At 40.3% G+C, this 18,901-nt stretch overlaps 1 protein-coding gene across 3 annotated transcripts in view; it reads right to left on the bottom strand.

Moving 5' to 3' along the window:
* Nucleotides 1-18,901, bottom strand: part of GALNT8 (polypeptide N-acetylgalactosaminyltransferase 8) — a 64,701-nt gene that overhangs the window by 26,040 nt on the left and 19,760 nt on the right. For 2 of the 3 annotated variants that reach the window (XM_021921927.2, XM_031650210.1), the window contains exons 3-6: nt 8,568-8,734; nt 3,531-3,714; nt 2,595-2,792; nt 1,980-2,094 (exon numbers count right to left, since the gene is read on the bottom strand). In XM_021921927.2, coding sequence (XP_021777619.2) covers nt 1,980-2,094; nt 2,595-2,792; nt 3,531-3,714; nt 8,568-8,734 — 664 coding nt within the window. The remainder of the gene's footprint in view (nt 1-1,979; nt 2,095-2,594; nt 2,793-3,530; nt 3,715-8,567; nt 8,735-18,901) is intronic. The other variant, XM_021921928.2, reaches the window with a different exon arrangement.

Raw genomic sequence — 18,901 nt, 5'->3', positions numbered from 1 at the left:
GTCTGTATCTCTCACCATACACAAAAATAAAATGAAAATAGATTAAAGACTTAAATCTGAGACCTCAAATTATGAAACTACTACAAGAAAAAAATGAGGAAAATCTCTAGGACACTGGTCTGGGGAAAGATTTCTTCAGCAATACCCCACGAGTACAGGCAACCAATACAAACACTGACAAATCGAATAACATCAAGTTAAAAAGCACAGCAAAAGACACAATCAACAAAGTGTAGAGACAGCCCACGAAATGGGAGAAAATATTTGCAAACTACCCATCTGGCTAGGGATTAATAACCAGAATATATAAGGAGCTTAAACAACTTTATAAGTAAAAATTTAATAATCCAATCCAAAAATGAGCAAAAGATTTGAATAGACATTTCTCAAAGGAAGACATACAAATGGCAAACAGGCATGTGAAAAGATGCTCAAATCACTGATCATCAGATAAATGCAAATCAAAACTACAGTGAGATATCATCTCACTCCAGTTAAAATGGCTTATATCCAAAAGACAGGCAATAAAAATGCTGGAGAGGATGTGGAGAAAAGGGAACCCTCGTCCACTGTTGGTAGGAATGTAGATTAGTACAACCACTATGGAGGACAGTTTGTAGGTTCCTCAGAAAAAAAAAAAAAAAATGTATATATAGAGCTACCATATGATCCAGCAATCCCACTGCTGGGTATATACCCAAAAGAAAGGAAATCACTAAATCAAAGAGATATCTGCACTCTTTTGTTTGTCACAGCACTGTTCACAACAGCCAAGATATGGAAGAAATCTGTGTCCATCAACAGATGAATGGATAAAGAAAATGTAGTACACAATAGAGTACTATTCAGCCATTAAAAAAAAGAATGAGGTTCTGTCACTTGCAACAACATGGATGGAACTGGAGATTATTATGTTAAGTGAAATAAGTCAGGCACAGAAAGACAAACACTGTATTTCTCACTTACGTGTGAAATTTAAAAATCAAAACAATTGAACTTATGGGCATAGAGAGTAGAAGGATGGTTACCAGAGGCTGGGAAGGGTAACCGGGGGAGATGGGGATGGTTAATGGGTACAAAAATAATAGTTACAAAGAATGAATAAGACAAATAAGACCTACTATTTGATGGCACAATAGGATGACTATAGTTAATAACAATTTAATTTTGTGTTTTAAAATAACTTAAAGAATATAATTGGATTGTTTGTAACACGAAGGATAAATGCTTGAGGGGATGGATACCCCATTCTCTATGACATGATTATTATTCATTGCATGCCTGCATCAAAACACCACATGCACACCCTAAATATATACACCTACAATGCACCCACGAAAATTTAAAATTTCATTTATTTTAATTTAGGTTGTTCATGTGATCTAAACAAGCATGGGAAGCAGTCAGGGGCAGACAAGAGGCATTACTGCGGAAGTGTGAAGCCAGTATTTTTCCAGACACACAGAAGTTGGTCAGAACTAGCATTGGTTTGAGGATTTATAGCACTGGTTTCAGGATTTATATCTCAGCACAAACTCAGGCTATCACGTCAGCTGCTCTGGCTGTGAGTACAGAAGCAGGCTGGCTGCCCACATGTCTGCATTCCCTGGTCACACTGCCCACTCCTGTTTTTGCTGTCTTTGGCCTTCTAGAGAATCATCTGCTCCAAGGTTAACTTTATCCCAGGAGATGCGTGAAAAATGCCCAGCGTCCTCAAGTGAAATAGGGACATCTATCTATTCAGTCCCAACTTGACCCCTTCCCACCCACACCTCCCGGATTATATGGGCTATACCAGGAGTGTCCACTCCAGAAGTCCTATTGCCCCCCGTCCTTGGCCCAGTCGCCTGGAAACATGAGAATGTATCCACCTTCAAGCCAATGACATTCAGCCTTGTTCTAGGATTCTAGGGGTCCTACGACCTTTCTATTATTCCCCTTTCTGCCTTGTCCCATAAAGAGAAGGGAAATGTACACACCCGCAGGCTAAGCTCCACGTTCTCTCCTCCATAGATGAGCATTCCACCATCCAGAGACCCGATCTCTCCCAGGAAGTGCCTGTCAGCAGCCAGGATGCCCATGATTGAAGGACTCCTACAGAGCACACAGCAAGAGTCATTAATCTCTCCATGAGGAGCGGAGGCGAGGGGTGGGATGCTCAATGAGTATTTGGGCTTCAGAACTCTACCTAAGTCTGTTCTTATCATGAAGGCCCTCCCTAAACTCTCAGGCTGGACTAAGCGCATGCAGCTTTCCCTGGCCCACTGTGTTATCATAACCCTTCTCAAAATATATTGAAATTACATCTTTTTCACCTAGGTATCCTTACTTCATAGCCAGTTAATGCTTGAAATGGCCAAAATGTTTTCCAAAGTTTCAAATATTTTGCTTGATTTTTGCCTGAAAGTCCCTAAATATCCCAAAGTGTCTGTGATTTCTTAACTGGGATGACTTCTATCCCGTGTCCTTCACTTCATCCCCTCCCCTCCTTCCACGTCACCCCAAGTACTACCACCAAAGATAAACAAAATCCATGCAGTTCATTCCTGCCCTCCCACGTGCTTCTCAAGTTCCCTGAACCTCCTCAGACTTACTTCACTGGGGCAGTGACATCATGCCGATCAATCCAGGCTTGTGGCAGTGCATCGTAGCGGCACCAGAGTTCCCAGTTAAACCCATCAACTGCCAGTTCATACTTATCCAGTTTGAAGGTGTCAAAACGAATGTTGTCAAACACAGGAGACACAATCACGGTGCGGTCTTCCTGAATCCGAGCCAAGATTGGCTCTGCCCTAGAAGAAGAGTGTGCAGCAAGCCCAGCTTGGGTATGAGGACAAGCAGTAGGAGACAGCAGATAAAGCTGTTTCAAGCACCTTGCTATCATTGCCCTGACATTGAGTACCTCCTCCATTTAGGCTGTGCTGGGTTGTGAGTAGAACTCTCCAGAGTCCAGAGAATCTCTGTACCTTTCGGGATAGCTGAAGCTGCTAGCAGCCAACCCGCGTCAAGAACAGGTTTGAAATTAGTACCCAAGTAGCACCCCCAGGCCGTTGTGAGGCAGCATTATCAGTCTGTATATTACTCCTTGAATTTACGTTATCTCTTGGTTCTCCCTGTTTCCAAGATGATGCTTCTTTCCTGTCTGACTCTCCACATTCTCTAAAGAACATAGTTCTCTTTATTTTATTATGTAATTTCAGGGCTGGGGAAAAACCTTTAAAATAACCAAAGGCTAATCTCCTCATCTTTACAGTTAAAGACACAATGTCTAGTTAAGTGAAGTGACTTACTCAAATTCACAAAGTATTTGGCAAAGTCAGAATTATGATCCAACTGTCAATACTCTCCACCATGCTACTTCTCTTAGCCAAGCAAAATGCCTGCATAAAAGCATGCTCCTTTGGAGAGTCCCTTTATTTAAGGCCCAGTGCTGACTTTCCCTATGTCCACAGTATCCTGTCCTGTGTTCTGTACATGCACAATGTCTCCTCTCTGCCCTTTCCAGAAGAATCAGCCTCTTTGAGCCTTACCACCCAACATTGACTTCAATGTGAGCATCCAAGATGGCGACCACGTCTGCTGTGGCAGCTTCCCAGCCAGTGTTGCGGGCTTGAGCAAGACCTTTCCTCTCAGGATGCCGTATTATTTTCAGTAGTCCTGGATACTTCTGGTTGTAAAGCTTAATCTTCTCATCCAAGTGTACCTTTAGTTCTCCTGTCAATCAAGTGCACACCTATAGCAATTCTGAGTGCAACAATCAATGTGATACAAAAGTTTTATACTATCCTATAATCGTGACTGCACTACCTCCAGCATAAAATGGGCAATTCTAAGAGTCAGCTAGGTGCATTTCCCCTGCACCTGCCTGTCTTCTCCCTTTCACCTGAGGTGTACTGTGATCATTCCTAATTTCCTTTCCCTCACAGTTAAACTATCTTAGAATGATAATACTGCTTACTACATGTCAGGCACTGTTATAAGTGCTTTTTCACATTGAGAAGTTCTTGAGAGAATGAGTAGGACAGATCTAGCCCAAGGTGCACACGTTGATGGAAAACACTGCAGGAAGGCCTGGAACATCTTCATAGCTAAACTCTCAAGACTCTAGAGAATCCATAAATGACGAAAATTGTTTTGTTTTGGATATTCCCAGTTGACCTACTTAAGGACCAACTGGGACAGAATGCACAGATTAATCTCTTTGCCAGCTTCTAGCTAGTAAATTTAGCCCAAAAATTACACAAACAAGATTCACTATTCCCAGATTGTTTTCAGGTGGTTTTCTTCCCTCTCTTTCAATAAAGCTTGTCTGTGGCTTTGTTCTTGGGCTCAGCCTACCGCCGACTTCCTCACGTGTAAGAAAACAACTTTCATGCAAATCACTGAACCGTATGCAAAATATCTAACCAAATGACTCTGAGTTACTCGTTGATAAAATTTAGTTAATTCTGAAAGTATCTCATGTGGTCGGCACTACAATATCCCCACTTTACAGATAAAGAAACTGAGGCACAAAGAGTTTTAAAAACTTTTCCAAGTCACATATCTAGTAAGTGGTATGCCCTGGATGTGAACCTATGCTGTGTTTAGCCACAGAACACACTGTCTCAAGAACTCTGTGAGTTATCTGGCTGGGTTTATTAAGTCCTCCCTCCCTCTCCTCTCCTCTCTCCCCATAGCCAAGGAATGAGGTTCTTGCTGGTTCCTCTCAAAAGAAGAGCATATTCGTGAGACCCAGAGTGATCAAGACCTGGAATCAACACCTAAGTGACTGTGGCAGTAAAATTTACCCCATTTTAGATCTGCTGCACTCAGGAGTGATTGTCTCAGTTACTGAAGGTGCCGAGCAGAGCCAGTACATCTAAGGCTGTTGGCTTCTTCTGGGAGTGAGCTGGGGTAGCCAAGGTGGCCAGTCTGTACACCTACCCAGGCACTACTTTTAGTCAGTAATCCACAGGAGGTGCCACTGAACCTGAATATCTAGATTCTAATTCAGTCACTACGTCATTCTGTGTCACTTCCCATTGGACGTGTCTGTTTCCTCAACTTAGAGAAAAGTACCATAGTGGGCACGGTGGCTCATGCCTGTAATCCCAACACTTTGGGAGCCCGAGGCAGAGGAGTGCTTGAGCCCAGGAGATTGAGACCAGCCTGGGCAACAGAGTGAGATTCTGTTTCTTTTTCAGAAAAAAAAATATATATATTTAAGAAATTCAGGAAAGGTACCAGATAGTCTGGACCCTTCCAACTCCAAATTTTTATGAGCCATAGATTCTGAGTCACCTCCTGAAAAATAATGCCTATCATATAGCACCAAAGTTAAGGACGCCTCAATGGGTTTTCTGAAGACAACCTATGCTCCCTTCCCAGCTTTGCCCTCCTACTGGTCTCCTCCCCAAAACCTGTTATTCCAAGCTTGTCAGCTCAGGGTGCTTCTGGATTCCTCATTTGCGTTCACACCTTTCTTTCGGCACTCCCTAGTTCTCCACCCCAACCCAGTTTCCAGGTCTTCCCTCATTTTCTCTGCTGTCTCAAATCCTATGAAGCCTTCAAGTCCCAATCCAAGCCTGCCTCCTCCAGGAACCTTTCTTAGATCATCACACCCCCTACCCCTACACCACGCTTTCTTTCGCTGACAGTTCACTCGGTTTGTCACATCATTCTTCACACACTGAAGTATCTTTCCACAGATGTGTCTTGCTTCATTAAGATGGAAACTTGAACTCTCTGACATCCTCTTCCCTGCCCACTGCCTGGCACATGGTAGAAACTCAACATGTAGTTGTTGATTGTGAAATGTTCCTAAAATTAGGAAGAAAATACAGCAATCCATCTACTTTGATATAATTTTTTAAAAGCTTACACCTCATCTAACATTTGAGTGACATTTAACATGTAAGCTCAAAATATTTGAGTGACATGAATAAGCTTAACATCTAGGGAAAGACAGAAAGGAGGCAAACCTCTGGCACCAGGTTGTGGCATTTCAAAAGTACTGCAAATAATACTGACATAGGTGAGGAGCAGAACACTAGCTAGCATGTAATGGGAACAGGCTCTCTCCTGAGGCCTTTACACATATGATTTAATCCCAAAAGTGGTCCTATCAAGTAGGCACCAGTATTTCCTGATGTTACAGATGCAGAAACTGAGGTGAGAAGTGGCTGAGTCACTTGCCCCCAAATTCACATGGATAGTGAGTTTCTCCTTCTGTAGGCATGATAGAGACTTCCATTTATTTTCCTGTTTAACACAAAACAGAGATTTGAGTTATGCTCAGTGTGGGCTCAATTTGGCTGGTGTCTTTGTGGTTAATGACAGAGACTCTCTAATTCCTGTCCCTGTAACACCAAAGAATGGCTGACAGTCCCCTTTTCTGGGACCATCCAAACAAATAATCTCTGTGGAAAACCAATGTGGGTTTCAGATCTAAATGAGAGGAATGTGTTATAATGGAGTGCCGTTTAGAACAATAAGCAAGTTTTGGTTTTTCTTTATGTGTCTATACTGTGTTTGTAATCTTGTATTTTTTTTATTTTATTGTTCCTCAGGAAAAAGTCCTGAATTAAGTCTTATCTACACCCCATAGAACATAGAGTATAGGCCATAGAGTATAGTGTTGACATTTTTTTTTTTTAACAGAAAAAGATAACTTTCACACTATTCCAGCTGAATTCTTGTGTTTGCCTCAAGAAGACCCTGAGTCCCAAAGAGGTGAGGGGACTTGCCTGCGGTTGTCTCAGGCAGGGAGCAGAGCCAGGGTGCCTTCAGAAGTCCAGGGCAGAGGGCTTTTTAATTATGCTCTTATTTTTGGCTCGGAAAACCAGGTGTGCAACTTGGTACCAGTCTCCATGCTCAGAAATGAATGAAACCAGTCTCTTTTCTTTGGTTTTCCGTGGAATTTTGCTCTAAAAATTGTACCTTCTTATTTTTTGCTTAGTTACATTGGAAGTAAAAAAGAGGAAGGTATGCAAAGGATGAAGATGAGTATTGTTAGTATGGAAGAGTCTTAAAAAGAAGGTTCAAGCAGTCATTTTATTTGCTGTCTCTCCTGAGAGACAGGTTGAAAATACAACAACCTATCTGGTACTTAAAGATCTACAGAGAAGGAACAGATTCTGCCTCCAACGAGCTGCCACTTCATAACGCTTAGAGTCAGGAAATTCTTCCTCACTGCTAGCCCAAACCTCTAAGTTTTTGTAACTTAATTCTACTGTCTTTTATTCGTTGCACAAAATTAATAAAACTAAGAGTCAACACTTGCTGAGAGGCCACCATGTGCAAAATGCTTTACATAATTCATGTATTATAAAGGGAACATAGTAGTTAGGGCTAGGGCTCTGGACTCTGAAGTTTATGATCAAATCTCAAGTCTGTCACTTACCAGCTGTCGGATGTTGAACAAGTTCCTTGATCAGTCCATGCCTTAGTTTTGTGCATCTACACAATGGGTCAAAAAGTGGTTCCTTCCGCATAGGGCTGTTGTAATGATTAAAATAGTTAACATGGCCAGGCACTGTGGTCGTGCCTGTAATCCCAGCACTTTGAGAGGCCGAGGCGGGCAAACCACCTGAGGTCAGCAGTTCAAGGCCAGTTTGGCCAACATGGTGAAACTCCATCTCTACTAAAAATACAAAACTTAGCTGGGTGGTGGCGCATGCCTATAATCCCAGGTACTCAGGAGGCTGAGGCAGAAGAATTGGTTGAACCTGGGAGGCGGCGGTTGCAGTGAGCCACGATCCCGCCACTGCACTCTAGCCTGGGTGACAAGAGAGAAACTCCGTCTCATAAAAAAAAAGGTAACGCACGTAGGGTGCTTAGAACAAGCAATGTTAGCTGCCATTATGATCTCATTTAATTCTCACTATAGTTCATAAAATAGTTATTATCATCAACATCCATATTTTGTGTATAAGAAAATCAGAACATGAAGACGTTGAGTTACCCAAGGACATAACACTTATAAAGGAGAAGCCAGGACCATGAACTCAGAAAGTGAGGACTCAGGTCCATTATCTTCTACATCTCTTCCTTGGGTGGGTGGGCTAGACTCAGGGCAGGGGCACCCTGTGGGCAAGAGCCGTTGCCACTGTGAAGAGTCAGCACCCAAAGCTGTCTTTCCTCCAGGCTTCATGACCCAGGGAGAGTGGTCTGCTCTTCATAAGGAGCAACTCTAAGTCCCTTCCTGGTATCTGGAGTCCTTCTCTAGACTCCACTTCACCCCCCGCCAGGCTCCTTCATTGTGCATAAGAGGGGCACAGGTAGATGTGGAGGCACACGGTCCTGGCCTAACTCCCACCTCTGCCACTGGCTTGCGGTCCATTTAAGCACACTGTGTGAGCTCTTTGTGTCTCAGTTTCCTCATCCGTGTAGAGACAATTATCCTCTGTCTTGACTTTGTGAAGATTAAATGTGGCTAGCACAAACAGACCCTCAACCAATGATCTTTTCATTTTCCCTGCATGAGAAACCCAAGGTGTCCTCAACTGTAAGCCAAAACCTCTTTCCAGCCAAGCACAGGTGATAAGTGGTCATTTTTACAGTTATTCTTTGATCACGTTGCTCACCGTTTGAGCTGAAATCGTCCACCAAGATGATTTCCTTCAACAATCGAGAGGGTGTCCGGTTGATGATACTGGTGATGGCCCGTTGTATAATGGACAGAGCTTCATTCATGAATATGAGAATGACACTGAGGGATGGGAGTTGGGAAGGATATGTCTTCTGAAGACATCTAGAAGAGATCATTTTTATAACATATTATTTTTTTTAATTACTTAAACATTGCTATCCCATCTTTCCTTTCACTCTGTATGATGTTATATCGACCAATTCATCCACCCCTCAAACTCACTGAAAAGCAAAACTCTTAGTGGCTTATCACAGTAGCAAGATTTTATATTCGTTTATCCAAAATTCTCCTGTTATGGGGATAAAATCTTTTTTTATTAATCTTTACCAGATGTTTCCATTTGAACATTCAACATACTTCAAAAGGAATTCCCATTCCTCTTCTACACCCGGATTCGTTTCCTTGCTGGCAGTCTTCTTCCAGTCATTGCCACAGCCCTTTTCCCATGTTCTCAGACCCCAGTCACCTTTGACACACCCTCTACTTCACCACCAGACACAGGTGGCAAACTAGCCTGTATTTACTAAATGCTTACCATATGCTAGGCACTGGTTTACCCTTTTTATAGCTTCATTGGGGTTAAACTGATATACAAAAACTGCAGATACACATGCACCCACAATATCGTAATCAAGGTAATAAATGTATCTATCAGCTCCAAAAGTTTGTTTCTATATGTTTGCCCATTTTTAGTTTGGTATTGAGTTTTATAAGCATTCTTTATATATTCTAGACTTCCTATCAGACATATGGTTTGCAAATATTTTCCCCCACTCCATGGGCAGTCTTTCCACTTTCTTGATGGTGTTATTTCAGGAAAAAACAAAGTTAGTTTTGATAAAGTTCAACTTTTCAATCTTGTTTCACCTATGCTTTTGGTGTCATACCTAAGAAACTCTTGCCGACCCCTATCGCCCAAGATTTGCTGTCATTTTTTTCTAAGTGTTTTATAGTTTTATCTCTTATATTTACATCTATGACCACTTTGTGTTAATATTTGTATATGGTGTGATGAGGGGTCCAACTTTATTATTTTGCACCTAGATATCCACTTGTCTCAGCACTCATTTGTTGAACAGACTATTCTCTCTCCCATTGCATTGTCTTGGCATCCCTGTCAAGAATCGGTTGATCATAAATTTAAGTGTATATTTTTTCCCCCATGCAAAAGGATAGAGGGAGCTAAAGTTGGGTATTTTCATTCCACCATGGAGAAAGCTAAAGCAGGCTGGAGCTGATTGTTCCCCTTCTCCCAGGTAAGTTAGTGCCTTAGTCCATTTTGTGCGGCTATAACAGTATACCTGGGACTGGGTAACTTAATAATGAACAGAAATTTATTGGCTCCTGGTTCTGGAGGCGAGTAAGTCTAATATCAAGGTGCTGGCCTCTGGTGAGGGGCTTCATGCTACATTATAACACGGCAGAAGGTATCCCATGGCAGAAGGAGCAAAGAGAGGATGAAAAGAACAAGAGCCCAGTCCCACGATAACAAACCCCCTCTCATGATAATGACGAGGTAAGAGCATTCGCCCATTCACCAGAGTAGAGCCCTCATGACCTAAACACTTCTTCAATGTCCCACCTCCCAATACTGTCGCAACGGCAAATACATTTTCACATGAGTTTCAGAGAAGACAAACATTCAAACCACAGCAGTTAGGCTATCATACAACTCCAGCAGGTTGGGCTCTGGTAAAATAGTTTCTCTTTCGGGCAGACCTTGTTAAGAAGAACAGAATAATCTGGCATATTTCAAAATGATTCCTTTTCACCTCTTCCCTTCTCCCTCCCAGAGGCAGGAGGAGATTTTTCTCTGATATTTACTGAGGATCTGGTAGAGGTCTGGGGGGTAAAATGTACACAAGTGTAGGAGCCCCTATGACTGGGTCTCCCCGAGTGTTTAATTCTCAGACTTGTCCACAATTCATCAATTTACAGTTCAGGTTTTCCTATCCTCGCACTGGTTCCCATGGTTTCTGCTCTGGTAAAATTGTGATTCTCTGTATTTACCCATCTGTCTGTCCAGTTTTGGGGGCAGCAGTTTGCCCTGCAAGGTCACTTCCCTATAAGAGCTGAGAAGAGTTTATTTTTCCATTTTTTCAGCTTTTTACTTGCTGTTAGGATACAGTGGGGACTTCTAAGCTCCTTAAAAGCCAGACCAGAAAATGAAAGTCAAACTCTTCATTTTTATTATTGTACTTTTCAGTTTTAGAATGATCATTTGGCACCTTTTTATAAGTCTATTGATAGTTTCTATTTGATGAGACGTTGTCATTATAACCTTCCTTTAATGCTTTAGACATGGCTAACTTTAGTTCTTTGAATATATGTACAATGATGTCTTTGAAGTCATTATCAGGTAAGTCCAATATTTGGGCCCCTTCTAAAGTTTGTTGCTTTGTTTTCACTTGTGCACGAGTTACTACTCTTTCCTGTATCTTTGTATGTCTCATAATTTCTTGTTAAAAAAGTATCATTTTAGACAAAGTATCTAGTAACTCTGTATATAACCCAGGAGTAAATGGGTAAATGTCATTGTAATTTGCTTCGTTGTTTATTTATTCAATCGGTAACTTAGTTAAACTAATTTGCAAGGTCTACAAAATCTATTTCTCCTGCAGTGTTTAGCCTTTAATGCTCATAATCTTGATCTTCTTTTTTTTTTTCTTCTTGTTTTTCTCTTTTAGCCTGGCTACCTAGGGGCTGCTTCTGGGTCATCATAAGCCACTTATTCATCAGCGATTGGATTTAAAGCTCCTTGGTTGATTAGATTCCTGAACATAAGTGGCATGGAGGCTGCGATCACAGTTCAGGGAGTTTACATTTTGACCTACATACTGGTAGCTTGGATTTTTTTCTGTGATAACTCCTGAGAGAGCACAGCCTTAGGTATTCACATAGTCTTCCAGATTCCCAGGGATGCGCATGATTTTATTTTTAACCCTGGCTTCCTAGTTGTTGCCTCTGAGTCAGAGCAGTTTACTGTTCAAGCAGTATTTGTTCAGAGGTTGGGCTTCAGCCCCTAGTGCTGGTGAGGATTCAGCCGTTTGCTGATGGATCTGTGTTCTGGTTGGCAAATAATTTTCAGTCTTCCCCTCATTCAACTCTTGCTGTTCCTGAGCAGGTTCAGCCTGGGGCTTGCACACAAACTTCTAGACAACCCAGAGATAAGTGTGATCCAAGGAGGGCTCTTCTTGGCAATCGTTTTCCCTGATTCTTCCTGTTAAATTTCTGGCTGTTCTGCCATTTTGCTTGTTGCCACCAGTATTATGGAGCTATGAGCATATGTTTTAATTTTCTCTACCAAGATCTCTATTGCTTCAAACAATATCATTGGCTGGACTTCTTTATCCTCTGTTCTAAATAAGGTCAGTCCCTTAAACATAGCTATGGAGGTTTTCATCTTGCCTTTCTTCCTGAATAGAACTTCTGCACCACTGCACAGGAGCTGGAGGTGGAGACAGAGGCCCTTCTAGAATGACACCTTGCTCTACAGGTAGACGTGGGCTGGGGGGAAAGGAGGCGGCAGCCCCTGGAGCTCCTGGTCTTCCTAGCTTGTGCATTCTGGTATGGAAGTTCCACTCTGACAGCAAGTTGGAGAAGGAGCAACTGGAGCCCAGTGTTCTTGGACTCATGCACGTGGAGTTGAAATTTCACCCTATGAGTAGAGGTAAAATAAAAGAAGGGAGTCACAACTGTCTCCCTCAATCACCTCCAGTAGGAATACAACTTTTGCATTCCTAGTGGAGGAAGGAGAAGGTGTGAAATGTGGGTGGCCTGCCCTTCCTGGGGTGATACCAAGGACCTATGTATGCCAGGACCTTCAGCGACAGGGAGCCCCCTTCTTGACCACAGCCACCAGAGCAGATAACCTTGTGAAGTTTCCATAAGACAGAGCTGAGGGTGGGTTGGGGGAACAAGTCATGGCTCCAATGCCACCGACTCCTGCTGTTCTGAAGGATATTTAGTAGATTTTCTTGAAAGAATGTTTTTCCATTTGCATATTTCCTTAGAACAGTTTGTTAAAAAATTTAAATAATTATGATTTTTTTCCAGTTAAATAGTTGTTTTGCTAGGGAAAGAAAATGTTGCACTCAACACTTTGCCATTCTGGAAGGAAGCCTCAATCCACATATTTTTTAAAGACTTAAAGTAGTTGCCAACCTACAAAACCAGATTTCTTGTCTCTTTGACAAAGCAAATATTTATCTCACTGCAACCACTTCTCCGGGACATAGCCCCTGCTCTGTCCAGAACCAGGGTTGCTGCAGTTACTCACAGTGTAGCTCGCTGTTCGCCCATTCACCATCGCCCTCACCCAAAATGCTCACAACATGTATGTTGGCAGGCATTTGAATTGCAGCCTCTGAAATTGCAAGGGGATTTTAGGCAAAAGCCAAAATGCAGATGAATGCCAGAGACACAAAAGAGCACACACTCCTTGGAGAACTGCCCTGCTTAGTAGTAGTGCCAAGAGATATGAGGATGGACATATCAGAAGGACTGGACATTGGAAGCTAGGAAGATTGGACTTTATCCTAGAGGGACTAAAGGATTTTAAGCAAAGAATTGGTATGATCAAATTAACATTTTAAAGAAACCATTCTGGCTGCCATGAAGACAACAGAAGGTAATCAGCCACATGTGGGCGCCACAATACAGGTGGGAAGGTATGAAGACCTCACCTGAGGCTTACCCTGGAGAAAGAAAGGAGCGAGAGAAAGATACTTTCAATCTGATTTCCCCGTCTCACTCATTACTCAAAGGTGGTGGGCAGGTGGAAGTTGAAGGGGCAATACTAGATCACAAAAAAATTATCAGATACTAACAATACCCACACACAAATCACTTGGGGATCTTGTTAAAGTACAGACTCTCATCAGGAGGTCGGAGCGGGGTCTGAGATCCTGAATTTCTTCCAGGCTCCCAAGTGATACCAATGCTGTAAGAGGGTGGTACAGTAAATAAGAGTAGGAGCAGAGTCTCCAGAAAGACCTGTGTTCACTCGAGTCACAGCCGTCACTTTCTATCTGCATGATCTTTTTGTGCTTCTCTTCCTTTCCTTATTTATAAGATGGTGAGGGTGGTGGTGGTTAGCAGCAATAGTATTAGTAGTAATAGTAGGAGGAGGAGGAGTAATCCTCACATCATAGTATTATTATGAGGTTCAAATGTGGTAATGTGCATAAGTGCTCAGAATAAAGGAAGCTCCATAAAGGTTATCTACTATTCTTACTACTTTGCTGGTTATTTTTGTTCTTGTTGTCATTATCACTTGGACAATGGCAACTTTCACTGAGCTAGGAGCAATAAGAGAAGAAAAAGAAGTGGATCAACTTAGGTTTGGCCGTGTGGCGTCTGAGATGCCTCTGAGTCACACCATGGAATTCCCTGGCAGGTCACTGCATATATAGCCCTGGAGCCTCAGAAGAACAGTCTGGATTACAGTCCTGTGGATTTGGGAGTCATTGCCATGTAAGTGGTGAATTCGTAAGTGGATAAAATCACCTTAACTACCAGCAGAAAGGAGCCTTGGACTAAAGCCTGAGGATGATCAATATTTAAAGCACAGGCTGAGGAGCCTGGCAGAGATGAACTTTAAATTCTTTAAAGCCTAGTGGCAGTTCTTAATGTCTGGTATAGGATGGTTATACAATAAATCTGTATTTAATTGAGAGTAAGAATAGGTGATTATGTTAAATTGAAGACTGATTGAAATTCTGCTGAACTTCTCTTTCCTCTAATCCACATAATCACATCAGTGACTTCAGATGTTCTTTCCTCTGCCCTGTTTCCTATGCATCTTTTGCATATTCTTGTCTATATTCTAGATGCTTTCACGACACTTCTCTTATCCATACCCACATTTTCTTACCCACCGTACATCAATCAAAAGAGGTCGGAAATGTGCCTCCCGTGGTTCCAAAAGAATAATTTCTCCCTCCCCCCTGCATCACCAGCACCTGACCTGGAATGTGTAGACCAGCACTATCCAGTAGAATTTTCTGCAATGATGAAATCTTTTATATCTATCCTATACATAATGATAGCTACTAGCCGCATGTGCCTATCAAGCACTTATAATATGGCTAATGTAACCAAACTTAAATGCTTAATTTAATTTTAATTAATTTACATTTAAGTAGCCATATGTGACTGGTAGCTATCATATTGAACAGTGCAGCAGAAGATACTGGAAAAGTATTTGTTGGTTGGATGACATCTAGAGGAACTGACCTCTAGCCACTCCTCCCAGCAGAGAATCACAGTGTGCCACCTCAAGCAAATAATTTTAATTAATTTACATTTAAGTAGCCACATGTGACTGGTAGCTATCATATTGAAGAGTGCAGCAGAAGATACTGAAAAAGTATTTGTTGGTTGGATGACATCTAGAGGAACCGATCTCTAGCCACTCCTCCCGGTAGAGAATCACAGTATACCACCTCAAGCAATGGGAGAGAATGGCAGAAGGAGATAAGGCAAGTTCTATGTGCTACAGCTGGAAACATAAACTTTATTCATATCACAATTTTGCCTGAAACTACTGTTGTGTGGAACACATAAACTAATTTGCATAGATGCAAACAGACTTTAATCAATTGCAAAATATGTATTCTTACATTGGGATTTTCCAAGGTAAATTATGTGGCTGGCACAGTTTGCCTTAGAAAATCCCAGTGTGAGAATATATATTACACTGGGAGGGCCAGCCTCATGGTATGCAACCTGGGCAGTCACACAGGACTCCACATGTAGGTCCCCCCCATTGATTTAATTCATTACTTTTATCATCTTGAAATTCTTAATTATTTTTTAACGAATGTCCCTCATTTTCACTTTGCACTGGGCTCTGCAAATTGTGTAGGTGGTCCTGTTCACAGCAGGTGGGCTCCCTATTAGAGATTAATTATTGAAGCTGTGCCTTTTTGTGTGTTTAATTATTTAATCATTTGTTGGTATTTTATACCTATCCAAATTCAATTAAGTGACTGCTTCATTCTCCAATTACACAGCACACTCTCCTGAGAAGCCTTTCTCCAGTCTCTGAAAGGTAGAGAGAGGACGTGACAACGTGAGAACTGCCAGGGCTGGCACCTTTCTGGTATCAAACAGCTATCCAGAAAGCTGAGGAAACCTAGGAACCACAATCGTTTTGGCATCTCACTTGGCAGGAAGCTGGACTAAATAGCATACAATGCCTATGCTAAATTCAAGATTCTACCTGACAGCTTTCATTCACTAAATGATTTATTTTTCAGTAAAGTCAGTGGAGTTATCTATCTGTAGTACTCAAACAATGAAGGTTTCCAGAATGCTTTAGCTCTGAAATCTATGTGTCTGAGCCACATGGATCTTTTTATGGGCATCAGGGAAGACAGGTTGTCTCCTGGTTTATAAGTATCAGATGTGACTCAGACATTATTAAGGTATATATAGGCACTTGATTCATATATAGTTTTCACCATAGTAAAATTTTTTGAGAAGTAGTTTTATGAATTAATCTCTATGGAATTAAACCTAAATGCTCCAAAATTAAGAACAAAGCAGCTCCAGTTACCAATTGATCCCTGCATATTATCCTCATGCCTCAAGACCTAAATTATACAGTGGATCCTGCAGAAAATATATTAGGTCCTACTTGCCTCCCAGGTCACAAGTGGCAAATACTAACACAATTGCCACCATTTCCTCTTCCTTGTGTATAGCAGGCATTGCTAATAGATCACAGCACTTATGTCTTTGATCATATTGACTCAAAAGTCTTCCCACTACAATACTCCAGGTAGTCACTACCAGTTAGTTGGAGTTGGCATGAAAGATGAAATGTTTCACCATTTCTTTCACAAGCTAATTCGTTTAAATATTCCTCTAAATACCTTAGAGTGAAACATCCAAAGTAAAGCAATCTACATGTTGAAATAAGTAGGCCTTGGTAAAGAAATAGTTTTCTCTTCTTCATTTAAGTCTCTCCTACTCCCTTCTAGCTCAGAGAATCAGGGATGCTAGAGAATCATTTTTAGGGTGATGTGATAGAAAGTACCAATTCATCAATCAAACCATACACTGAGCCACTGTCATGCACTACATGAATCACAGGTCGAATCTTGAATGTGGATTACTTTGCTCTGATGGTTAAAAGCATAAAGAGAAAGCAATTTATGAATGGCCTGGTCACAATTTCTTTTCACTTGATGTCTGTTCAATTCAGCTATAAGATCTTAGTACTAAGAGGTTGCAATTTATGATACATTTTATAATCCCCAAAAGAAATATTCATTCTCAAAATTTTTTGAGGCAGACCCAAGAAACTCAATGAATTCCAAGTAGAACGAATGCAGAGATACACACCCAGGCCCATCATAATCCAAATGCTGAGAGCCAAAGATGAAAAGAAAATCTTGAAAGAAACAAAAAGAAAAAATGACTTATCACATACAAGGGAACCCCAACAAGATTGACAGTTGATATCTCATCAGAAACAATAGAGGTCAGAAAGCAATGGGATGGCATATTGAAAATGCCAGAAGAAAAATGAAACTGTCAACCAAGCATTTTTTATCTTACATTTTTCGAATAAAGGCATTGACAGATAAACAAATGCTGAGAGAATTTATTTGTTGCTAGCAGACCCACCTTACAAGAAAAACTAATCTCTTTAGGCTGAAAGCAAGTGACCTTAGACAGTAATTCAAATACACACACACACACACACACACACACACAAATATCAGCAAAGGTAATTATGTAATTATAAAAGACAGTATAGATATATATCTTTCTCTTTTCCTCTCTTAATTTAAAAAGTAAAAAGCAATTGCATAAAGCAATTTCTATATAATTGTATAATTCAGTCTATAACATCACAATGTAATATATTTGGGAATAACCGCACAGAAAGGTGAATGGGAACAAAGCTGTGTTAAAGAAATGACACAAGATAGTAAAATGAATCCACAGGAACAAATGTACAGAATCAGACATGTAAAATAAGAAGGTGAATATAACAAAACCTATACTTAATACTTCCTCTCCTTTTTCTCATTTTCTTTAATGGACATAAAATTATACAATCATAATGTATTTTGGAGTTTTACCACACATATATGTAACATGTAATAATAATAGTAAAAAAGGAGGAAGAGCAAATAGACCTATATATTAATAACTTTTTTGTATCTCATTGAAATTAAGCTACTATAATTCTAAATAGATTCTGATAAGTTAAAATGTATGTGATAAGCCCTAAAACAACCACTTAAAAAATCAAAAAATGTAGTGAAAAATCATTAGAAGAATTATACAGTTATATTAGAAAATATTCACTTAATGGGAAAAAAGAAAAAGTAAAAGATGGATAGAAGGAAAAGGCATGAGACACTAGAAAACAAAAATAGAACAGCAGAAATAAATTCAACTATATCAATAAAACATTAAATGTGAACAAATTAAACAATCCAATCAATAGGTAGAGAATGAAAGACTGCATTTTTTAAAAGATCCAACTATATGCTGTTTATAGGAACCATACTTTAGGTTGAAAGAGAGAAATAGGTTGAAAGTAAAAGGATAGAAAATGATACATCATGTAAACAGCAACTGTAAGAAAACTAGACTGGCTATACTAATATCAAACAAAACAGGTATTAAGACAAAAATGTTACTAGCACTAAAGGAGAAAATTTTATAATAGTAAAAGATATAAAATGAACAAACCTCATTGAATTTATGGGATAGCATCAAAAGAGCAAATATTTGAAGTATAACATTCAAAAAGGAGAAGAAAAAGACAAAGTGGTAGAAAGCCTATTTAAATAAATAATAGTGAAACGTGATGAAGTGGAAAACACATCTGCCAACCAAGAATACTATATGTACCCAGAAAAGCTGTCCTTAAGCAATGAAGGATAGAAAAAGATGAACAAAACCTGAGGGGGTTAATTACCACCAGATCTGTCTTACAACAAATGCTGATGAGAGTTCTTCAAGCTGAGAGAAAAGGAGGCTAATTAGTAATGTGAAAACATATGAACCTATAAAACTTGCTCATAAAAGTAAATATACAAAGTCAGAATACTCATTGTAATGATGGTGTATAAGTTACTTATATCTTTAATATGAAGATTAAAAGACAAAACTATTAAAACAATAATAGCTCTAATAATTTGGTAAGATGTAAATGATGACATTAAAAATTAAAAATGGGGGGAGTGGAGTAAAAGTGTAGAGATTCTTTGCAATCAAAGTTAAGCTGCTATCAGCTTAAAA

The sequence above is a fragment of the Papio anubis genome, chromosome 9 (genome assembly GCF_008728515.1).
Source record: "Papio anubis isolate 15944 chromosome 9, Panubis1.0, whole genome shotgun sequence".
NCBI lineage: Eukaryota > Metazoa > Chordata > Mammalia > Primates > Cercopithecidae > Papio > Papio anubis.
This window is presented reverse-complemented; position numbering and strand designations above follow the sequence as displayed.